Here is an 18,324-nt window from a genome sequence, read left to right as displayed (position 1 = left end):
AAACGCTAAGAATTTCACTTCAGAATTTCAATCGATTTGTTTTTTTTGTTTTTTTTTTTAATTGTAAGATTTCTGGGGGAAAATCCTTGTTGGCAGACCAGAAACAAACAAAATAAAAGCTGTTGATCCTCCATCTCTAAAGACTTCTTTTAGGATATAAGGTATCGATGGACGCAACACTAGTAATATTGATAATACAAGTGTTAATAATCCTGTTTTTTTTCTTTAATTATGTAGTTTGGGAAAGTAACTGAACGTCTAAAAGTGAATACAGAATTCATACAACTGAATGCATAAAATATAGCTTTATTTTATTTTCTTATATACAGTTTTCACAAACCTATTAAAAAGCAGGTAAGCAAATGCTGTGAATCACATATAACATATATGTCAGAGAGACCTATGATGCAATATGATCAGCACACAGGTGCAATGTGCCTACAAAACTTCATCTAGATTGTACAAGACCCTTCTTTATATTTACTATCCAACTATAAATCTTGTTACTTATTGTATGTTACTATATTTAACTAGGACTAAGGTAAACCTGTATGAAACATGTGGTAGACCCTTTAACCCCTTCACAACTGCCATACAGCTATATACATCATGTTTTCTGATACCGGTATATAAATGTCATGACAGAGGCCAAATATCAGGATTGTGTTTGGATACTTCACAAACCTGGAGATAATTTTAAACAGTGGATTAATATGATATGAGAATTTTGTTTTGGCTGTCATGCAGATATAGGCGTTTGTAATGTTCCCCCCTTCAGCCTGTAGGTAGAATATAGAAGTAGCTGCAGGAAAGACTTGGCTTACAATTTGAAAAAGTACATGCACCCTCTGCACCTGTAGCTGAACCTGGGAAGGGGGATGGGAGAACGCTGTATATTTATAACATATAACGTTAATAGTTTATTCAGTTTTACAGCAAAAATGTAAAAAAAAGGTTATTAAAATAAAATATGAAAAACTAATTAAAAACCTTAATAAAACTATCCTATCAAGTTAGTGTGGTAAAAATAAACAAAGTAAAAATTGTTCTGATATGTAAAGCTTTTCCAGAGATATTTCCATTCAATAAGCACATAGCAGAACTGCAAAAAACTGACCTGGACATTCTCAGGTTTGTCCAGTAGTAAGAAGCTGTGTATAAATGAAATCTTTACCTTGTCTGCTCTGACCCAGTGTGGCATTGCACACAACCCCTTCCGCTTACCTTAAGGATGTGGGAAGAGAGGCAAGCACAAGTCCTTTGCTTTCCCAGACAACCATTTGTAAGGGTAAGTGTAAGAATGTTGTGCATTTGTAGGCATAATAATGAAGTATGTAATGTCTCCTTTAACGTGTGCATGCTCCAACTCAATAGTTACTGGCTACTTCAACATTTGATGGTGCCAGAAGCATTCCTTTAGAGAGCAGCAAACCTACACCGCAATCCTGTACATGAGCATAACCACTTCAGTTATATCGCAGCGATTCTGCGTTACACACAACCTTTTTCATCTACATCCTGCGTATCTAATGGCTAGTAGAGTCTGAAAATAAATTGTGATGATTCAGAGAATTCCTGACCAGTGAGTTGGGTACAATAGACTTGCAATGTAGGGTGGAGATATAGAACTCTTGTGGTACTTAATAATATAGAAGGGTAGTTTTTAACTTTGCTAGTGCTTCATTGAAATCTACCATTGAAATCAAGCATGATAAACCACAGGCACTTAATCATAGATCCATGGTCTCCTTTCCTTTAAAACTAACTTTTAAAATTATGCTAATAAGTATTGAGAGCCCCTCCATGTTGTAGCTTTACAGGCTGTGCAGGAGTATTTCCCTTCTCCCACTGCGTATTGAAACTACCTTTGCTGCAGTGAGATTCCATCAGGCAGAGGAAGGGTGATTTAATTTAGTTCATTTTAGAAAGAAGTAGGTCCTGGAGATGATTTTTATTTTTACCGAAGACCCAAAAATTTGCTAAAGTGAGAAACGGAGTGAGATTCTGTTGTCTGAGAATATCAATGGCTTGCTGCATTCCCTGCACAAGCATGTATGGAGAAGTTGGAATGTGCCATTTAAACAAAAATTTACCATTGAATGTTTTTGGTGTGTATCTACAATGTGCTTTCAATTCTTCATGTGTCCTCTCCTTTGTAAGGACGTTGAAAAGTGTCAAAGACATTTTAAACCTGTTGTAAGTTAAGCCAGTATTTGTGGCACATATTGCACTAAAATCAGGTGCATTTCCCATAATGTAGGTGCCCCTGTATGTATGAAGATGAGAGGTACTTGAGTGGTTTGTGACTTCAACTAAAAATAAATAACAAAAATAACTCAACCAGGTAGAAAAAAATCAGGCAGTTCTGTCAAAGCTTAAAGTTGTGCTTTTCCTGAAAAAGGCAAAATGTTACTTCTTCTCATGCCCCCCCAAAAAACCTATGTGAGGCTACTTAATCACACTGTCTTTAGGTACACATCCAGTTTGGGATCCTAAGACAGTAAATATGAAGGAATTCTATTGAGCGCCAAAATGTAGATTTATGCAATGTAACAACGGCTGGTGTAACCTGGGGAGTCATCCCAAACAATATGTGTAGCCTATCATGGTGGGGCCACTGCACACAGGGACAGACAGACAATCATGTTGTAAATGTGCCACAGGATACTATACAAAACCTGTAGTCATCCCCAACCTCATCTCATCTAGCATTGTGGTTACAGCCTCTTTTCTACTATGCAGGGTTTGTTCTTTCCAATATATTTATCCTTTTACCTTAAAATTGTAATGGCTTAAATATATCATTGCATTTGCTGGTGGTGTGTGTGTTGTCAATATGGTATAAGTGTGTAAGGTTATATTCTATCAAATGACTACTCTCATGAAGATGTTCATGTGTTTCAAAACAAATTGAAATAAGCAGGACTAAAATACATTAATTTTCTTTATAAAATAAAATGTAAAAGAATGCTGTATGGCACATGTAGGATCAATATTATTTCCCATAAAAATCACTAACAGAGATTCTACAATTGCCAATAAATAAAAATCCAGCAGATGAAGTAGCCTCTGTGCCTGTCAGTGAGGATGCACATAATCACTTACACCACTAGATATATTTAGGATTATCATAGTAATGGACCCCTGCCCACACAAAGTTATGTAGGATTTATGTTCGTTACGTAATGTTGTGTCTGTATTTGTTGTTGTCCAGCAGATAAAGGATGTTATTAAAGTCTCTGATACCAACAGTCATTGGTAGGACCAATTAGTAGAATGTCTGTATCTCCACTAACTGGCAAGAGTAGATAATGGTTACTATCTCTTCAGTGGTCAAAGGATTGTACAGAAGATGCTTCCATTATTGTGACAGCGCCCTTCCACTCTTGCTGCAATCCTGGTTGTGACAGTAGCAACCCTTTGGCTACTCTGAGTGCTAGAGACGCCTCTTGTACAGCCTTCAATATATGGTCTCGCAGGAGGATTCTCCAATTTCCATGTAACATCGGACCTAAAAGAATAAAGTTATTGACACAATCACTACTGCCTTAAAATACAGTGAATGAAATGGGGGTTGGATTTCTCATGGTTAGTATAGGCGTACAAGAATTGATAACATTGCATTAACTACTTTCCTCCACTTACCCCATCTCCTCACCAAGTGGAGGGGGGGCGCTGTGGGCTGGCCCAGGAAGAAGTTGCCCTTTGCTGGTGCATTAGTTATAACCAGTTTGTAGTACAATTCTATGCCTTAGAATGCACCAGCAGTTGATATATTCCCCTCAATGTGAATACAAATAAAGATCGTTGGGATATTCCCATTACTAGGATATGGTCAGTTAAATATTGACCTCTGGGATCTCCACCAAACCACAATGCTGCTCCTTTTTATGTTTTGGTAGAAGGGCATAATAGTCTTTTTGGTTAACAATTGTATCTAAAATAAATGATACAGTAAGGCTGCCTCCAGCCTGTGAAAACAAACCTGTGTGTTGGCCGGATCCCAAGGATGCAGACATTGCATAGGATCAGCAGCACGGATACTGCATTAGCTGTAGTTCAACAGTCTGGGACTCCTGTCCTGTGCATTCCGTGGGATCAGACGAACAAACAATACATTAGAACATCACACACGGAAAAACCTACTTTTTCTTGTAAGTGAGCAGTTTGTTATGCTGCACTATGCAGTCTTCATTGTTCGACAACTGTTGCAGGATGTTTTGTCCTGATTTTCCTTGAAATATGATGTTTTCCTGCACAAGGCTTTTTGTTTGATCCAGAAGAGCAATGCCATAGTCATGAAGAGACTGAATCCTGTTCCTGGTCACCTAAGTACAAAAGCAAACTATTAACCCCTCCTGTTTAAGCCTTAAAGGGGTATTCTCATGTAATGTATTTATGACATATCCATGGTATATGTCATAAATAAATGACACATATCTGGATGCATGGAGTCTGCATGAGCTGCCACTCTCTAGTTTCTATGGAAATGCTAGAGATAGCAAAGCGTAAAGGCTTGTTGTTCCCATAGACATGAATGGAGAATGGCCAACAAACCTTTATGGTGCACACAAAAATTAATAAATGTAATGACTGATCCAAGCTGTACCTTCATGTCAGCCGTCTGTATGAGCTGTAGCCCACATCCACGATTTCCTATAATATCATTTTCAATGATGGTCCCATCTCCCTTGGATATAATGCCATGACTTCTGTTGTCGTAAATGCCATTTCCCCTAAGCTCCACTCTGCAGCCTGTTTCCACATGGACACCGCTCAGTCTATTGCAGGAGATGCTGTTATTTCCAATGCGCACTAGTTGAGTGCTCTGAAATATAGCCACTCCACTGTCATGGTTGGCATGTACTGCATTGGCTATGATGTTCAGTGCTTCACTGCTTTTAATGTACAGCCCAGCAGCTGCAACCAGATGGAAACACAGATGAAATTCAGGCAATCCCAAGGAGAAATAATCTATAACTACATGGACTTCACAAGTGAAACACTGACTTCTATAAATGTAGTTAAATTAAACTTTAGTCAAATAAAATAAGGAAAATCACTGTCCACTTAACATGATCAGTTCCTTTATCACATGAAACTATTCTGGAACATCTTTTTCATACCTGTATAATTTGCTGTTCCAGTACATTTGGAAAATGTCCCGTCTCTTAATCGTGTATCCTAGCAACCATCCGTTTTATATGGATTTCACTCAGATGCAATCTGAGTACTGTCCGTTTTAATTTTCATAAGACCCTTTGCAGGAGATTTATTAGGACTAAGCAATTGTGCGCCAGCCATGATATTCCCTTCCCCAGCGCAATTTACACCAGCTTCTGTCTAGAGTAAAATTCTGCTACAGCCTGCACCAGCTATAGAAAATGTGTTGGGCCAGGGTGTGTCCCCCCCAGACCCACTCCTATCTTTGTCACACCCCTTCTACTTTGTTTGGAGAAAGTTTAGAAGGATAAAAAGGCGTAATTTCTGGTTGTGCACCAGGAACTGAGTGTATTATGGTGTACAAGCCAGGAAAAAATATATATTTCTCAACCAGGACCAGTAAATGTTCCTTTTAAATGGGTCACCCTTCTTTTATTTGCAGAATAGAGGATAAGTACCATATATGCTCAAGTATAAGCAGAGTTTTTCAGCATAAAATTTGTGCTGAAAACCCCTAACTCAGCTTATAATCGAGTCTATAAAAAATTAACACTGTACTCACCTTTGCGGGTCCTTTGGGTCCACTTCAGATTCTTCAACTCCTCTTCATGAAGTTCCGCTCCTCTTCGGGTCCCCTTGCGATGCCGGCGGCTCACAAACAATGACGTTGGCAAACGGCTTACATCATTTTGGGTGCCGGCCGAGCTGGAAGACCCGAAGAGGAGTGGAAGAACCCGAAGAGCATCCGAAGGACTCAAGGCGGCATTGGAAGCAGAAGAGAACCTACGGTGGACGTCGGAAAGGTGAGTACAGTGTTTTTTTGTTTTTTTTTTTCTTTACTACAGGGGGCTTGCTGGCTATATACTGGGAGGCTGTGACCAATGCATTTCCCACCCTCGGCTTATACTTGAGTGAATAGGTTTTCCCAGTTTTCTGTGTTAAAATTAGGGGTCTCGGCTTATACTCGGGTCGGTTTGTACTCGAGTATATACTGTACCCTGTTTCCCTGAAAATAATACAGTGTCTTGTATTAATTTTTTATTCTAAAAAATGTACATTATTTTCAGGGGGTGTTTTATTTTTCCATGAACAAGAATTCATATTTATTGTTAAACAACAAAACCTAAATTATTAACACACTGTAGTCATCACAAACAACAAAACCAACCTATCAAGCATTTCTTGTGACTCAATAGTCTCCATATTTTGCAATTTATGAACCAAAAGCAACATTTATTCAATCTTAGACAATCATATCATCATCTTATGGGATATCATTATAACTCTCCAAACCCTGAATTTCATGTTGTATTTGTTGTGACTCCATTTCAATTAGAATCATTGGCCCTAATCTCTCATGCTTAGCGCGCTTTCAAACTGGCATTGTTTTTCACGTCCGTGGTTCAGCTATTTCCCTACTAACAGTGACTTCTCAGATGGCCTTTGTATTCAGCCCAGTGTGGACGGGAAGTGACTAGCAGAGTGAGATTGTACACATGAGACACCCCCTCTTCTCTCCCTGCTCTCAGCTGATTCTCCTCATGGCTCCTACCACTCATGAGCTGCCAGGAGCCCTAACTAATGTAGTAACAATGTCTCCCTGTACACTCCCTGCCTCTCCCTAACTAATGTAGTAAATATCTCTCCCTGAACACCCTCAGCTTTCCAGACACTGTATATAAACAAATACACAGTCCTCTCCCTCCTTACCTCACTGCAACCAGAAAATGGCAGACAGGAGAGAGAGAGAGAGAGCATTGATACACCGTGGGAGATTTATCATTAGACAGGCTCCTGGGGACAGTTTTCTGTGTGTCTTTGGAGCTTCGCTGTCTGTCAGATTCATTAAATTGGCTTTGGCTCTTTAGTAAATGTTCTTATGCTCTACTTGTGTCTGGGGTGCAAAATGCTTCAAAAGTCCCAGCACATGCACCAGAGGGAGACTGGAGTGTCCATGCAAGTTATGAATCTGGCTCGGCACAGCGTTGCACTGTAGTTCTATGTTTGCGCCAATAAAGGGAAGTGACAGGAATAGTCCTATGCAGCTTTTGAGCAATGAAAAGTTGCAAAAAACCTCTATGCGACTTTTCTGAAAGTTTTATACACCAAAAAAGCCCAGAAACACCGGTGATCTATTTACTATGTATATTTGTTTCTTTTTAAAATGGATTTGTTTTGATTGATCTAATAAAGTGCTATTTTATGCTATATATATATATATATATATAAATATATATATATAAATATATATATATAAATATATATAAATATATATATATATATAAATATATATATATAAATATATAAAATATTTTTTTTTTATTTTGGGAACTATTTATTTAATCTAGTGGAGTTACATAGTGTTTGTGCCCCCTATTACTTGTATCAGTGTTCATTCTTCTCGTTAGAGACATATAACAATATTCTCCTCTGAAGGAGGCTTTATACAAAATGAATGGCAATTCTAAACTTGTGTAAAATACTCACGAGTTACACTCCATAACATAAGAGGCATAAGACTGTATGATTCACCATTGCACCATGCAATATAAAAACACATTCAATTACCTCCATTGTGGTTTATATTATTGGACTCAATAAGTGCCACATTTATTGGCCTCCGAGACGAGAAACGATCATCCTCACTATCTAAGTCGTTTTCCCAGCTGGCTGCTTCTCCGTCGTCATTAAAATTTTCATTTCCCGCCTGGTTAGCAAGATAGTCACTGGCATCATCTTTCCGACAGAACACAGCTACGCCATAGATGCTATTGTGACCAATCTGGTTGCTAGTGATGTGGGGAAGGCTTGATGACATGATCCATACTCCACAGCCTTTATTACCTAGAAAGAGTGAGATACAAACACATAAACAAACTTCCATGATGTATGGACCAGTACCACAGTACCAGTACCCCACTGATACAGGAGCTAGACCCTGGTAGGGCTTCCTAAAATATAGACAAGTACAGTCCAAGTAGCACTGTATGTAACATCTATTTTCTCTGCAATAATCTGAGGATAAAAATCCTTTCAAGCACAATGCTGCTTTATTGCAAACGTAGAGAAAAATAGGAAAAAATGCCTCACATACCCTTATATTTGGAGTGCCCACGTGTTGCTGGCTTGTTTGTCCAAAAGTACTCCAAGTAAAAAAAGAGTATACGTGGCACATCCCATAAAACTTCAAAACTTTATTCTTCTTACATTAAAAAAAAGTGCAGGAAAAGTGACATGTAGGCAGTGGCGTAACAACAGCCATAGCAGCCGTAGCGGTTGCTACGGGGCCCGGGCGGCACAGGGGCCCGGATGAACAACAGAGACAAAATTTACAAATGCATACTGGGGCGATGGGACTGAAATACGGGCCCCTGTGCCGTCCCTCTGTCTGGGTCCGCCCACCTGGTTCACTCCGTCCGCCCCCACTCAGCCGGTCTAGTCCTTCTGCGGCCGTCCTACTCAGCACTCGGCCGGCCCAGTCCGTCTGCGGCCCACCTACTCCGTCTGCCCGGCCATCCCACTCAGTCCGCGGTCCGCCTACTCCGTCTGCCCGGCCGTCCCACTCCGTCCACAGACGGCCTACTCCAACCATGGCCGCCCGGCCTAGTTCATCCACGGCCGCCTGAGTCTGCACGCGGTCACGCAGCCGAAAACGACGCCCCCCCCATCCGCTGTCATCCAGCAGGCTTACCGCATCCACGTGGCTGGCCTACTACTTCTATGTGTTCCCGGGCACGTAGGCCACCTACCCTCCCAAAGAAGCAGACAGTCTGCAAGACGTGTAAGTCCCTATATATGTATGTATGTATGCTGTACGTGTGTATATGCTGTACAGTATATACTGTATGCACGTGTGTATATGCTGTACAGTATATACTGTATGCACGTCTGTATATGCTGTACAGTATATACTGTATGCACGTCTGTATATGCTGTACAGTATATACTGTATGTGTGTATATGCTGTACAGTATATACTGTATGTGTGTATATGCTGTACAGTATATACTGTATGTGTGTATATGCTGTACAGTATATACTGTATGTATGTATATGCTGTACAGTATATACTGTATGTATGTAAATGCTTAATTTCAGGGGATGTCTTGTTTTTCCATTAACAAGAATTTGCATTTATCAGTCAGTGATTTTATTCCATGAATTCTTTCCCAAGTCACAACCTACTGCAGCATCTGCTGCTAGGTCTTATTTTCAGGGGAGGTCTTATATTTCTAAGCCTGAACAAAATTGTACAAGGTCTTATTTTCGGGGGATGTCTTATTTTAGGGGAAACAGGGTAGATTCAGTATGTGTGTAGCGTGTTTTTATACTGTATGTAAGTGTATACACAGTGGGTGTATACTGTATGTAAAAGAATATGATATATGTATATAAACAGTTTGTATGCAACTTTGATGCATATTTGCTGTATGTATATACAGTATGAATTTGTAAAAAATGCATGTATTAGTGTATAAATGTATATATGAGTACATAAACTTGTGCATATGAGTGTATACCTATGTATGTGTGTACAAGTATATAAAAGTGAGTGTAGAATGTTATGTGTGTGTATTTAAGAGTATAAATGTGTGTGATTGTATAAACGTTTATGTATGTATGAATATTTTTTAAGGGGGAGGAGGGCCCCATGTAGAAATCTGCTATGGGGCCCCGACTCTCCTAGTTACGCCACTGCATGTAGGTAATCCACCTACGCGTTTCAGCTTGCTCTCAAGCCTTAGTCATGGTGTACCTAAGGCTTGGGTCACATTTATTAAAGTGTTTGCACAAGTTTTTGTCTGACTTGGCACTAGAAAGAACATGCAAACTGCTTGAAACATGTATTTATAAAGTGTCTGCGCCAGTTTTGTGTTGCGCCTGTTCAAAAAATATGCACCTAAAGAACAGTGTTAGTGCTTAGTCAGACCATGCTCCACAATTCTGCCTGCACCACAATCCTGCAGCATGAACAAAGTGCATTAAAAAAAAATGGTGCACACTTCCAGAGCAGTGCAGGGGTGCCAGATTCATGAAGACCGTGCACCACAATTCATTAATCTCTCACACACTGTACACTACAGGTAAACTGCACATAGTGTAGTTTGCAATGTTTTTGCTAAATGTTCATTATCTGGTTTTAGGACATCTGCTACAGTCCAGAAAATCCGAGGAAATTATTAAGACTGGTGTTTAGAACAGTCTTTAATTCCCCCCCCCCCCCCCCCCCCGCCTGGCCTCTTAGTGAATATTGGTGCAAACTCCAACAGTTCTGACCTGTAGACCATCGGAATTGGCTGAGTCTACTCTTCACCTGAACTCTGGCGGAGACTATAGTAAACGTGGCGGGCCTGGTGTTTGTACCCTTGCCCGCCATCCGCCCAACCTGAGCTTATTATGAATAATTTATAGGTCTATGGAGATTTGCAAATCATTGCATTCTATTTTATTATTATTTTATTAACATTTAGCCTCCACACTTTTGTAATTAGAGTCGCATTACAACATTTCTTGTGATCACCCTTACAGTTTGCAGTTTGTTGTATGGTTTTGTCGCAATCTTATTGGTTCATGTCTGTGCAGTTTTGGCACAGGGGGTCTACAAAAGCCCAGTGGTAGTCAGGTGAGTGATACGGCTGATGAATGTATATGTATAATTATAATAGAGAATACAATACATTTTCCTCACCCTTTCAACCTCAGAGATGTTACAGTACGGTGAAATTCGTGGCTATGTTACAGCGATAATTCGCCTAGAATAAACTAGATCACCAAGATAGCAATTTTTAGCCCTTTGCTTCAAGCACCCCTTTTCTGTTTGTAGCTATTGTTTTATCTACTGTAAACATACTCCCCTGCCCGTTCACTTTACCTCCCTCTTACTAAATGACATGCTTTAAAGGGTACTCATATTCTGGTAATAGGAGGTCTGGAAAGGCGGTGGTGTCTAAACTACTACCTCTCCGCTAGATGAAAGCGAGAATTCTGTTCTGATTGTACAGGAAATATAATATGACCATCATATAGCAGCAAGCAATGTTCTCTGCTACTAGCAGACTTGCTCAGTGTGACAAGGCACAACACAATGGAACTGGCTGCGGAGAACACCTGCAGTGTGAAATATAACCATGCTGTAAAGGGTTGAATCCTGCTTTTTTATAGGAGCCAGTTTTCTATGTTTCAATGATTATTACATGATAATTTTAGTATATATTAGGTCTCCAGGGAATGTAAACCTATCAACAAGCAGTGAATTGTGAACTAATCAACATAAAAAGCAGGTTTTCCCCAAATAGCTGACACCAAAGCCATGCTAGGTGACATATCTATGGTTTAGTCTATCCCTAGCAAACAATACAGTGTCCGAGACGGTTATTGATTTTCTATAGATTGATTTTATGTACTGGAAGTGCTACAGAGACTAAGGCTTAAAGAAGAAGTAGTAAGATGAAACATGTATAATATGCCTATTGGCAATATTCCGTGTGCATCTAGTCTGCTTGACTGCAAGTCTATATATTTGCCTGCAATGATGGTTTGAAATCTAGAATATGTGACTAAATATAAAATCATGTTCTTGTTGTGTTTAAAGTGTGCCTTGTCTTCTAACAAACTTTGCACTAGTCCAGAGTACAATGACAAGTACACACTTCTGTTTGTCTTTGTCTTGTAAGACATATTTCAGCCGAAATTTCAGAACATATTAGGAAGGAGTGAGGATGATGGGAGCCTTCTTCATAAGTCCTTAGGGTGCTGTCACACGTTGCGTTCTTTAAATGGACTGAAAACGCATGCTGAAAACGTCCATAACGTAACGTGTTTTTGTAAGCTTACCATCTATTGGCTGGTTTTAATCAGTTTCACAACTGCCTATGCTTCTATAAATGAAGATAAACAGGTTCAAATCAGGCAAACGCATGGTAAACATTCAAAAATTCATGCGTTTTTAAACGGACTGTAAACGCATTCTTTAAAACGGTCCAAGAAAGTGATGTGTGGCAGCACCCTTAAGGTGTCAGAAAGTGGTATAGAAATAGGAAGATCATAAAAAGGATACAAAATTAAGTCCTATGCATCCTATTGCATTAAATAATAGAATGGATAAGATATTAACATGATTTTAACACATTTTAGCAACCAGTACACCATATATGATGTACATTACAGCATCTAGAACAACATGATATATCTTTACCATAAACAGTGTTTCCTTCTATAAGGCCTTTGCCTCGTTCTCCCACAACCACTCCATCAGAATAGCCAAAGCATATCAAGTTACTTCTGAGAACTGGGTCACCACCTCTTCGAATGTCAACTCCACCCCACTGGTTTTCACGGATGACATTTTCTGTCAAAGACAAATTAATTAAAAAACAATTCATACAATATCCATAAAAAACACCCATATTTTTATGTATATATATCCTCCAAAGACACTAAGGAAATATTTATTGTATTTCTTTTTATGCATTTAGTTTTTTCCCCTTTCACTCATAATGTTGTTATATACTATTTTTGCACTTGTTCTACCATTTTACCTGTAGATGAGATAAACTCATATATATGATTTTTTTTTCTTGCATCAAAGAATGTATATTATACTTACCGGCCACTTTATTAGGTACACCATGCTAGTAACGGGTTGGACCCCCTTTTGCCTTCAGAACTACCTCAATTCTTCGTGGCATAGATTCAACAAGGTGCTGGAAGCATTCCTCAGAGATTTTGGTCCATATTGACATGATAGCATCACACAGTTGCCGCAGATTTGTCGGCTGCACATCCATGATGCGAATCTCCCGTTCCACCACATCCCAAAGATGCTCTATTGCAGTGATGGCGAACCTTTTAGAGACCGAGTGCCCAAACTTCAACAAAGACCCACTTATTTATCGCAAAGTGCCAACACAGAAATTTAATTTGTGATTTATACTCCCTTCTCTGTCACAGTTTTCATTGATACCAGCCCCTGAGGACACCAATAAAGCAGAAAATAGTCCCAGGTAGAGCTGTCACTTTAAAATAGCTCTGTGCACAGCAAGTCCTGGTCTGTCTGGGACTGCAGGAAAATACCTGGAGTCATCTCTGGTGATGGCCTGAGTGCCCACAGAAAAGGCTCCGAGTGCCACCTCTGGCACCAGTGCCATAGGTTAGCCATCACTGCTCTATTGGATTGAGATCTGGTGACTGTGGAGGCCATTTGAGTACAGTGAACTCATTGTCATGTTCAAGAAACCAGTCTGAGATGATTCCAGCTTTATGACATGGCGCATTATCCTGCTGAAAGTAGCCATCAGATGTTGGGTACATTGTGGTCTTAAAGGGATGGACATGGTCAGCAACAATACTCAGGTAGGATGTGGCGTTGCAACGATGCTCAATTGGTACCAAGGGGCCCAAAGAGTGCCAAGAAAATATTCCCCACACCATGACACCACCACCAGCCTGAACCGTTGATACAAGGCAGGATGGATCCATGCTTTCATGTTGTTGACGCCAAATTCTGACCCTTCCATCCGAATGTCGCAGCAGAAATCGAGACTCATCAGATCAGGCAACGTTTTTCCAATCTTCTACTGTCCAATTTCGATGAGCTTGTGCAAATTGTAGCCTCAGTTTCCTATTCTTAGCTGAAAGGAGTGGCACCCGGTGTGGTCTTCTGCTGCTGTAGCCCATCTGCCTCAAAGTTCGACGTACTGTGCATTCAGAGATGCTCTTCTGCCTACCTTGGTTGTAACGGGTGGCGATTTGAGTCACTGTTGCCTTTCTATCAGCTCGAACCAGTCTGCCCATTCTCCTCTGACCTCTGGCATCAACAAGGCATTTCCGCCCACAGAACTGCCGCTCACTGGATGTTTTTTCTTTTTCGGACCATTCTCTGTAAACCCTAGAGATGGTTGTGCGTGAAAATCCCAGCAGTTTCTGAAATACTCAGACCAGCCCTTCTGGCACCAACAATCATGCCACGTTTAAAGGCACTCAAATCACCTTTCTTCCCCATACTGATGCTCGGTTTGAACTGCAGGAGATTGTCTTGACCATGTCTACATGCCTTAATGCACTGAGTTGCCGCCATGTGATTGGCTGATTAGCAATTAAGTGTTAACGAACAGTTGGACAGGTTTACCTAATAAAGTGGCCGGTGAGTGTGTGTATATATATGTATATATATATATGTAAATATCCCTCTCTAAATCCCTTTCCCTCTCTCTATATCTCTCTCCCTCTCTATATCCTTCTATATCTATATATGGACAGCCAATATGGTTTGTCAATATCATGTACTAACCTTACAATAGACAATGAGAAGTGAAAAATCCTCCTCAAAGCAAAGTGAAATACTAACAAAAAAAAAACAAAGACGGTTTCCAAGTTCTGTTTCAGAGGTGTTTTCTCTATTTTGATACCATCTTTGTTTACACCGTAAAGTTTTGTGTACTTTGTGCAAAGTAGTTATACATAGCCTATGATGCTAGCATGTGGTCTGTTATCCATGTATGACCATTGCTTGTAACAAGCTACTTTCCAGACCTTTTCATCTGCATGATTCATTACACCACAAGCCAGAGCCATGGCTATTGTGTAGGGCTGAACCACTGTGAAATGGGGGAAATAGTTACAGTGCAATGGTTCATGTAAACTCTCCCCCAAAACAAAAGACCCACATGTCTCCAAAGATTTAAGCTCATTTGTTGAACACGCCTTGCCTTCCCGTGGGGCAACCCTTACCTCTGGGTTGAATCTCTGGACCTTTTCACACCTAGGTCAGAACTCCATAACAGCAGTTCGCAGCTTGTTTGGACACCAAGCTTCTAATAGTATTTCTGAGTATCTCCCTAAGGGCCCTAGGACAGACTGAGACCCTTGGTGGGCATTCGTCCCTCTCGTTAGGCTCCTGAACTACAGTAGATATATATATACATAGAAGGCACCATAACTCCTTCATGAAGTTATTTCTAGGGGACTTCCGGTGAAGTAGGGCTGTGTATCTTGGAAATGTTTTGCTTTCAGCTTCCCTGCTAGGACCTGATGTCTTGGTCTTCAGAAAAAAGGTAAACAAGGCGTTATTTCCTGACCTAACCAGCAACTGCACTTATATTCTTCACAAAACACTATTTATAATCTATCCATTGGCTACGTCATAAATAACCATCACAATTTATCAAAGCGTTGCACATTAGACCAGTGTATATGGTAGAACTAGACAATCTTCTGCTGTGCCAAATTTATCCCCGTTTCTGATCTTGTGTTGTTTAAGACTGTTGAGTACTTTACAACACCTATTAGTTGGTCTAGTTTACAGCCCCACAATTTGGTGAACCAATTTAATTTTTCTGCACACTGACTTTTTGCCATAAGACATGCCCCTTTTAGGGTCTCGGCAACATACAATGGGTAATGAAAACGACACCTTACCTTATCAAATAACATACAGTTACAGCACTCAAAAAATACAAAAGTTGTGGTTTTATGTTTTTACAGAAACATACTATTTACATGACCCTTTTGGGGTATTGTACCCTGCTAAAGTTTTGTGATATTGGGCCTTTTAATTGCTGCTGCCACGATTGGCCTAATACTAAAAGGATTAGTTTTGTTCAGTTAGAAAATGTTAGCTTTTGTGTATCTCCATAGCACATAGTATATATCACTTAATGCACATCTACTATCAAAATCAAGCATGGGTAAACCAGGAGCAGGAGAATAGGGGAGGGTGAAACAGTGTAACAGCCTGATCTGCAGCTTGGAGGGGCTCTGGGAACTGCCCCAATAGCGCTTTGGGTTCAGTAGAATAATGTTAAAATGTTTTCATGGTAGATTTCCTTCTAATGGAACTAATGTTCCAAATTTCTATGAACCTGAGAAAAATTGTGTAATGAGTTTGTGCAGGAAACATTTTTTTTATTTTTGTGAAAACTACAATTTTCTTCCATCTGTCCTTTATGAATATATTCAGAAGAGAAGAAAGTTCCAGAGGGCTTTGAGAAAAGTATCCAGCTGAATATGTCACTGACCTACTTACTGCTAAAGTAAATCTGTAGCAATCTATGGAATGGGAAGCAGGTATCAAGCCACCAGGGCTGTCTCTCCTTGTTATGAGTTGCTAGTTGTGCCTGTGCTGTTGGTGCCGTCTTCTCTAGAGACAATATGTGCTCGCTGTCCCAGTAATTTGCTCCATTTTAAGTATAGCTTGTTTTTGGAGAATGCAGTCAAGGCTGCTAGATCAGAAGTGCTTGCATGAATCTGTCTACAACAATAAAGCCTTGCTAACAAGAGACTTAGACATCACACATGTCATTCGAGGGCTTAGGATAAATTCCTGTGCTGCGGCTACTCAGACGTGAAGAATTCTTACAGATGTAATGGGAGCTTCGCCCTGAGTACAGGAATTGGCATCTCATTTAGAAAAGCAATTATCCTAAGATGGAGGATCAAATTTCCCATGAAATCCAGTTAGCTGCTGAACTTGTACATTGTCACCAGCTCAAAGCTGCTGTTAATAAGAATATAGATATTGGGGAAAGTTATTCTATCGAAGCTAAGAATAAAGCAAGAAGCAGTGTATTTTGGAATGAGTTCTCTCAGTTATCTGCACAATGCATATTGTTACGTTACTCCACGTTATGAACGCCGAACTACAAATAGATGTAATTAACAGAGCTGTCTGGAACAAGTTAATAGTTTTTACTTTCATCTTTTAACATGGATAAGTAAAGCATAAACGATCTATGAAAGTATCCATCATATATGGAAAATATATGATCATCCAACATCAATCTATCCTCAAAATTAGTACATAGGATCAGATAGGAAAAAGGCTTTGGGAACTTTGGCATCCGAGACAATCCCATGTTCCTAGTGACTGCCATACATCCATTCAGTATAGCCAACTTCTTTCCACTTTTTTTGCCAGTCCCATAAACTTTGCTGAACTCAAATATAGTCACACCAGTGGGACCTCCATTCAGACACCTATCACCTAACCTGTGAATTGGAAATTATTAGTTACTATAAGACAACCCCTTCAAGGACTTAAACGGTCGTCCACTTTCACTTTGGTGTGGGTCAATGTCTTAGGGCAGTGGAGGCGAACCTATGGCACGGGTGCCAGAGGTGGCACTCGGAGCACTCACTGTGGGCACCGAGACTATCACCCCGGCACAGAGTTTGCCAGGTCTCAAAACCTCCTCCTGCAGTCTCTGTCCAACCAGGATGTGCTCTGATCAGTGCTATTTTAAAGCTACACACCCTTAGCTGCAGGAGGAGCAAGGAGGTGCATACAGGGCTGCATTATTATTGGAGCTCCTGCTCTGGGCCCCGCAATTCTTCCTGTTTAGTGAAAATGTCACAATGATAATCAGAATTTGTCCTATTTTGTTCAACTGTATTGGTGTCCTTAAGACACAGATACAATTAAAAGCTGCCATGTTGGCACTTTGCATTTAAATAAGTGGGTTTGGTTGTAAATGGAGCACTTGGTCTCTAAAAGGTTCGCCATCAGTGTCTTAGGGTGATGTGGTGTTATTTCAGTCTGTTTAAAAACGTCAGGTGCAAGTACATGGAGAGGGCTCAAACTGTGAGTCTTTGCTGCAATATGCTAGCACCAATCACGGGTCGCCATGACAGCCTCGGGTCTTCCAAAGACCCGAGGCGGTCTCATTTTAACTGGTTCATTACAATGTGCGATTTGCACATTTTAATGAATGCGGTGGAAAATCCCCATGTACTGCCATACTGTAGTCCCCTTTCCCTAGAACAAATATGAATAAACAGTACACATCATAGGCACATTAGGTATCGCGCATCCGAAAATGCCTGATCAAAATATAATAACGGTTTTTCACTGTGTTTAAACAGTGCCCAAAGTAAAAAAAAGGGCACTTTTTTGAATTTTGAAAAATATTAAAAAATTCAATAAAAAGTGATCAAAAGATGGTACACTCCCAAAAATTGAGGCACGGACTACAGCCATTACATACAAACTGATTTCTATAATTTTACACATTTCCCTACACATGCAGGGGTGGGATCTGAATGGTCCGCCCTGGCTTGTGCAAGTTCGTTATTAGAATTATTACCAGCTCTCCAAACCAGGGCGAAGTAGGTTGGTGATACCACTCCTACCCCTCCCCTGCTCTCTGATGACGAGTCCACCTGCGC

The 18,324-nt window shown here is 40.2% G+C and overlaps 1 protein-coding gene across 3 annotated transcripts in view; it reads right to left on the bottom strand.

The window, feature by feature from the left end:
* Positions 1-290: 290 nt before the first annotated feature.
* FBXO10 (F-box protein 10) overlaps positions 291-18,324 on the bottom strand; it is an 83,890-nt gene continuing 65,856 nt past the window's right edge. For all 3 annotated transcript variants that reach the window (XM_072154929.1, XM_072154931.1, XM_072154930.1), the window contains 5 exons: positions 12,359-12,511; positions 7,732-8,007; positions 4,610-4,920; positions 4,147-4,328; positions 291-3,511 (listed from right to left, as the gene is read on the bottom strand). In XM_072154929.1, the coding sequence (XP_072011030.1) occupies positions 3,334-3,511; positions 4,147-4,328; positions 4,610-4,920; positions 7,732-8,007; positions 12,359-12,511 (1,100 nt within the window). In that variant the 3' untranslated portion in view covers positions 291-3,333. The remainder of the gene's footprint in view (positions 3,512-4,146; positions 4,329-4,609; positions 4,921-7,731; positions 8,008-12,358; positions 12,512-18,324) is intronic.

The sequence above is a fragment of the Engystomops pustulosus genome, chromosome 1, assembly GCF_040894005.1.
Source record: "Engystomops pustulosus chromosome 1, aEngPut4.maternal, whole genome shotgun sequence".
Classification (NCBI taxonomy): Eukaryota; Metazoa; Chordata; class Amphibia; order Anura; family Leptodactylidae; genus Engystomops; species Engystomops pustulosus.
The sequence above is the reverse complement of the archived record's forward strand: the minus strand, read 5'-3'. Positions and strand labels throughout refer to the sequence as shown.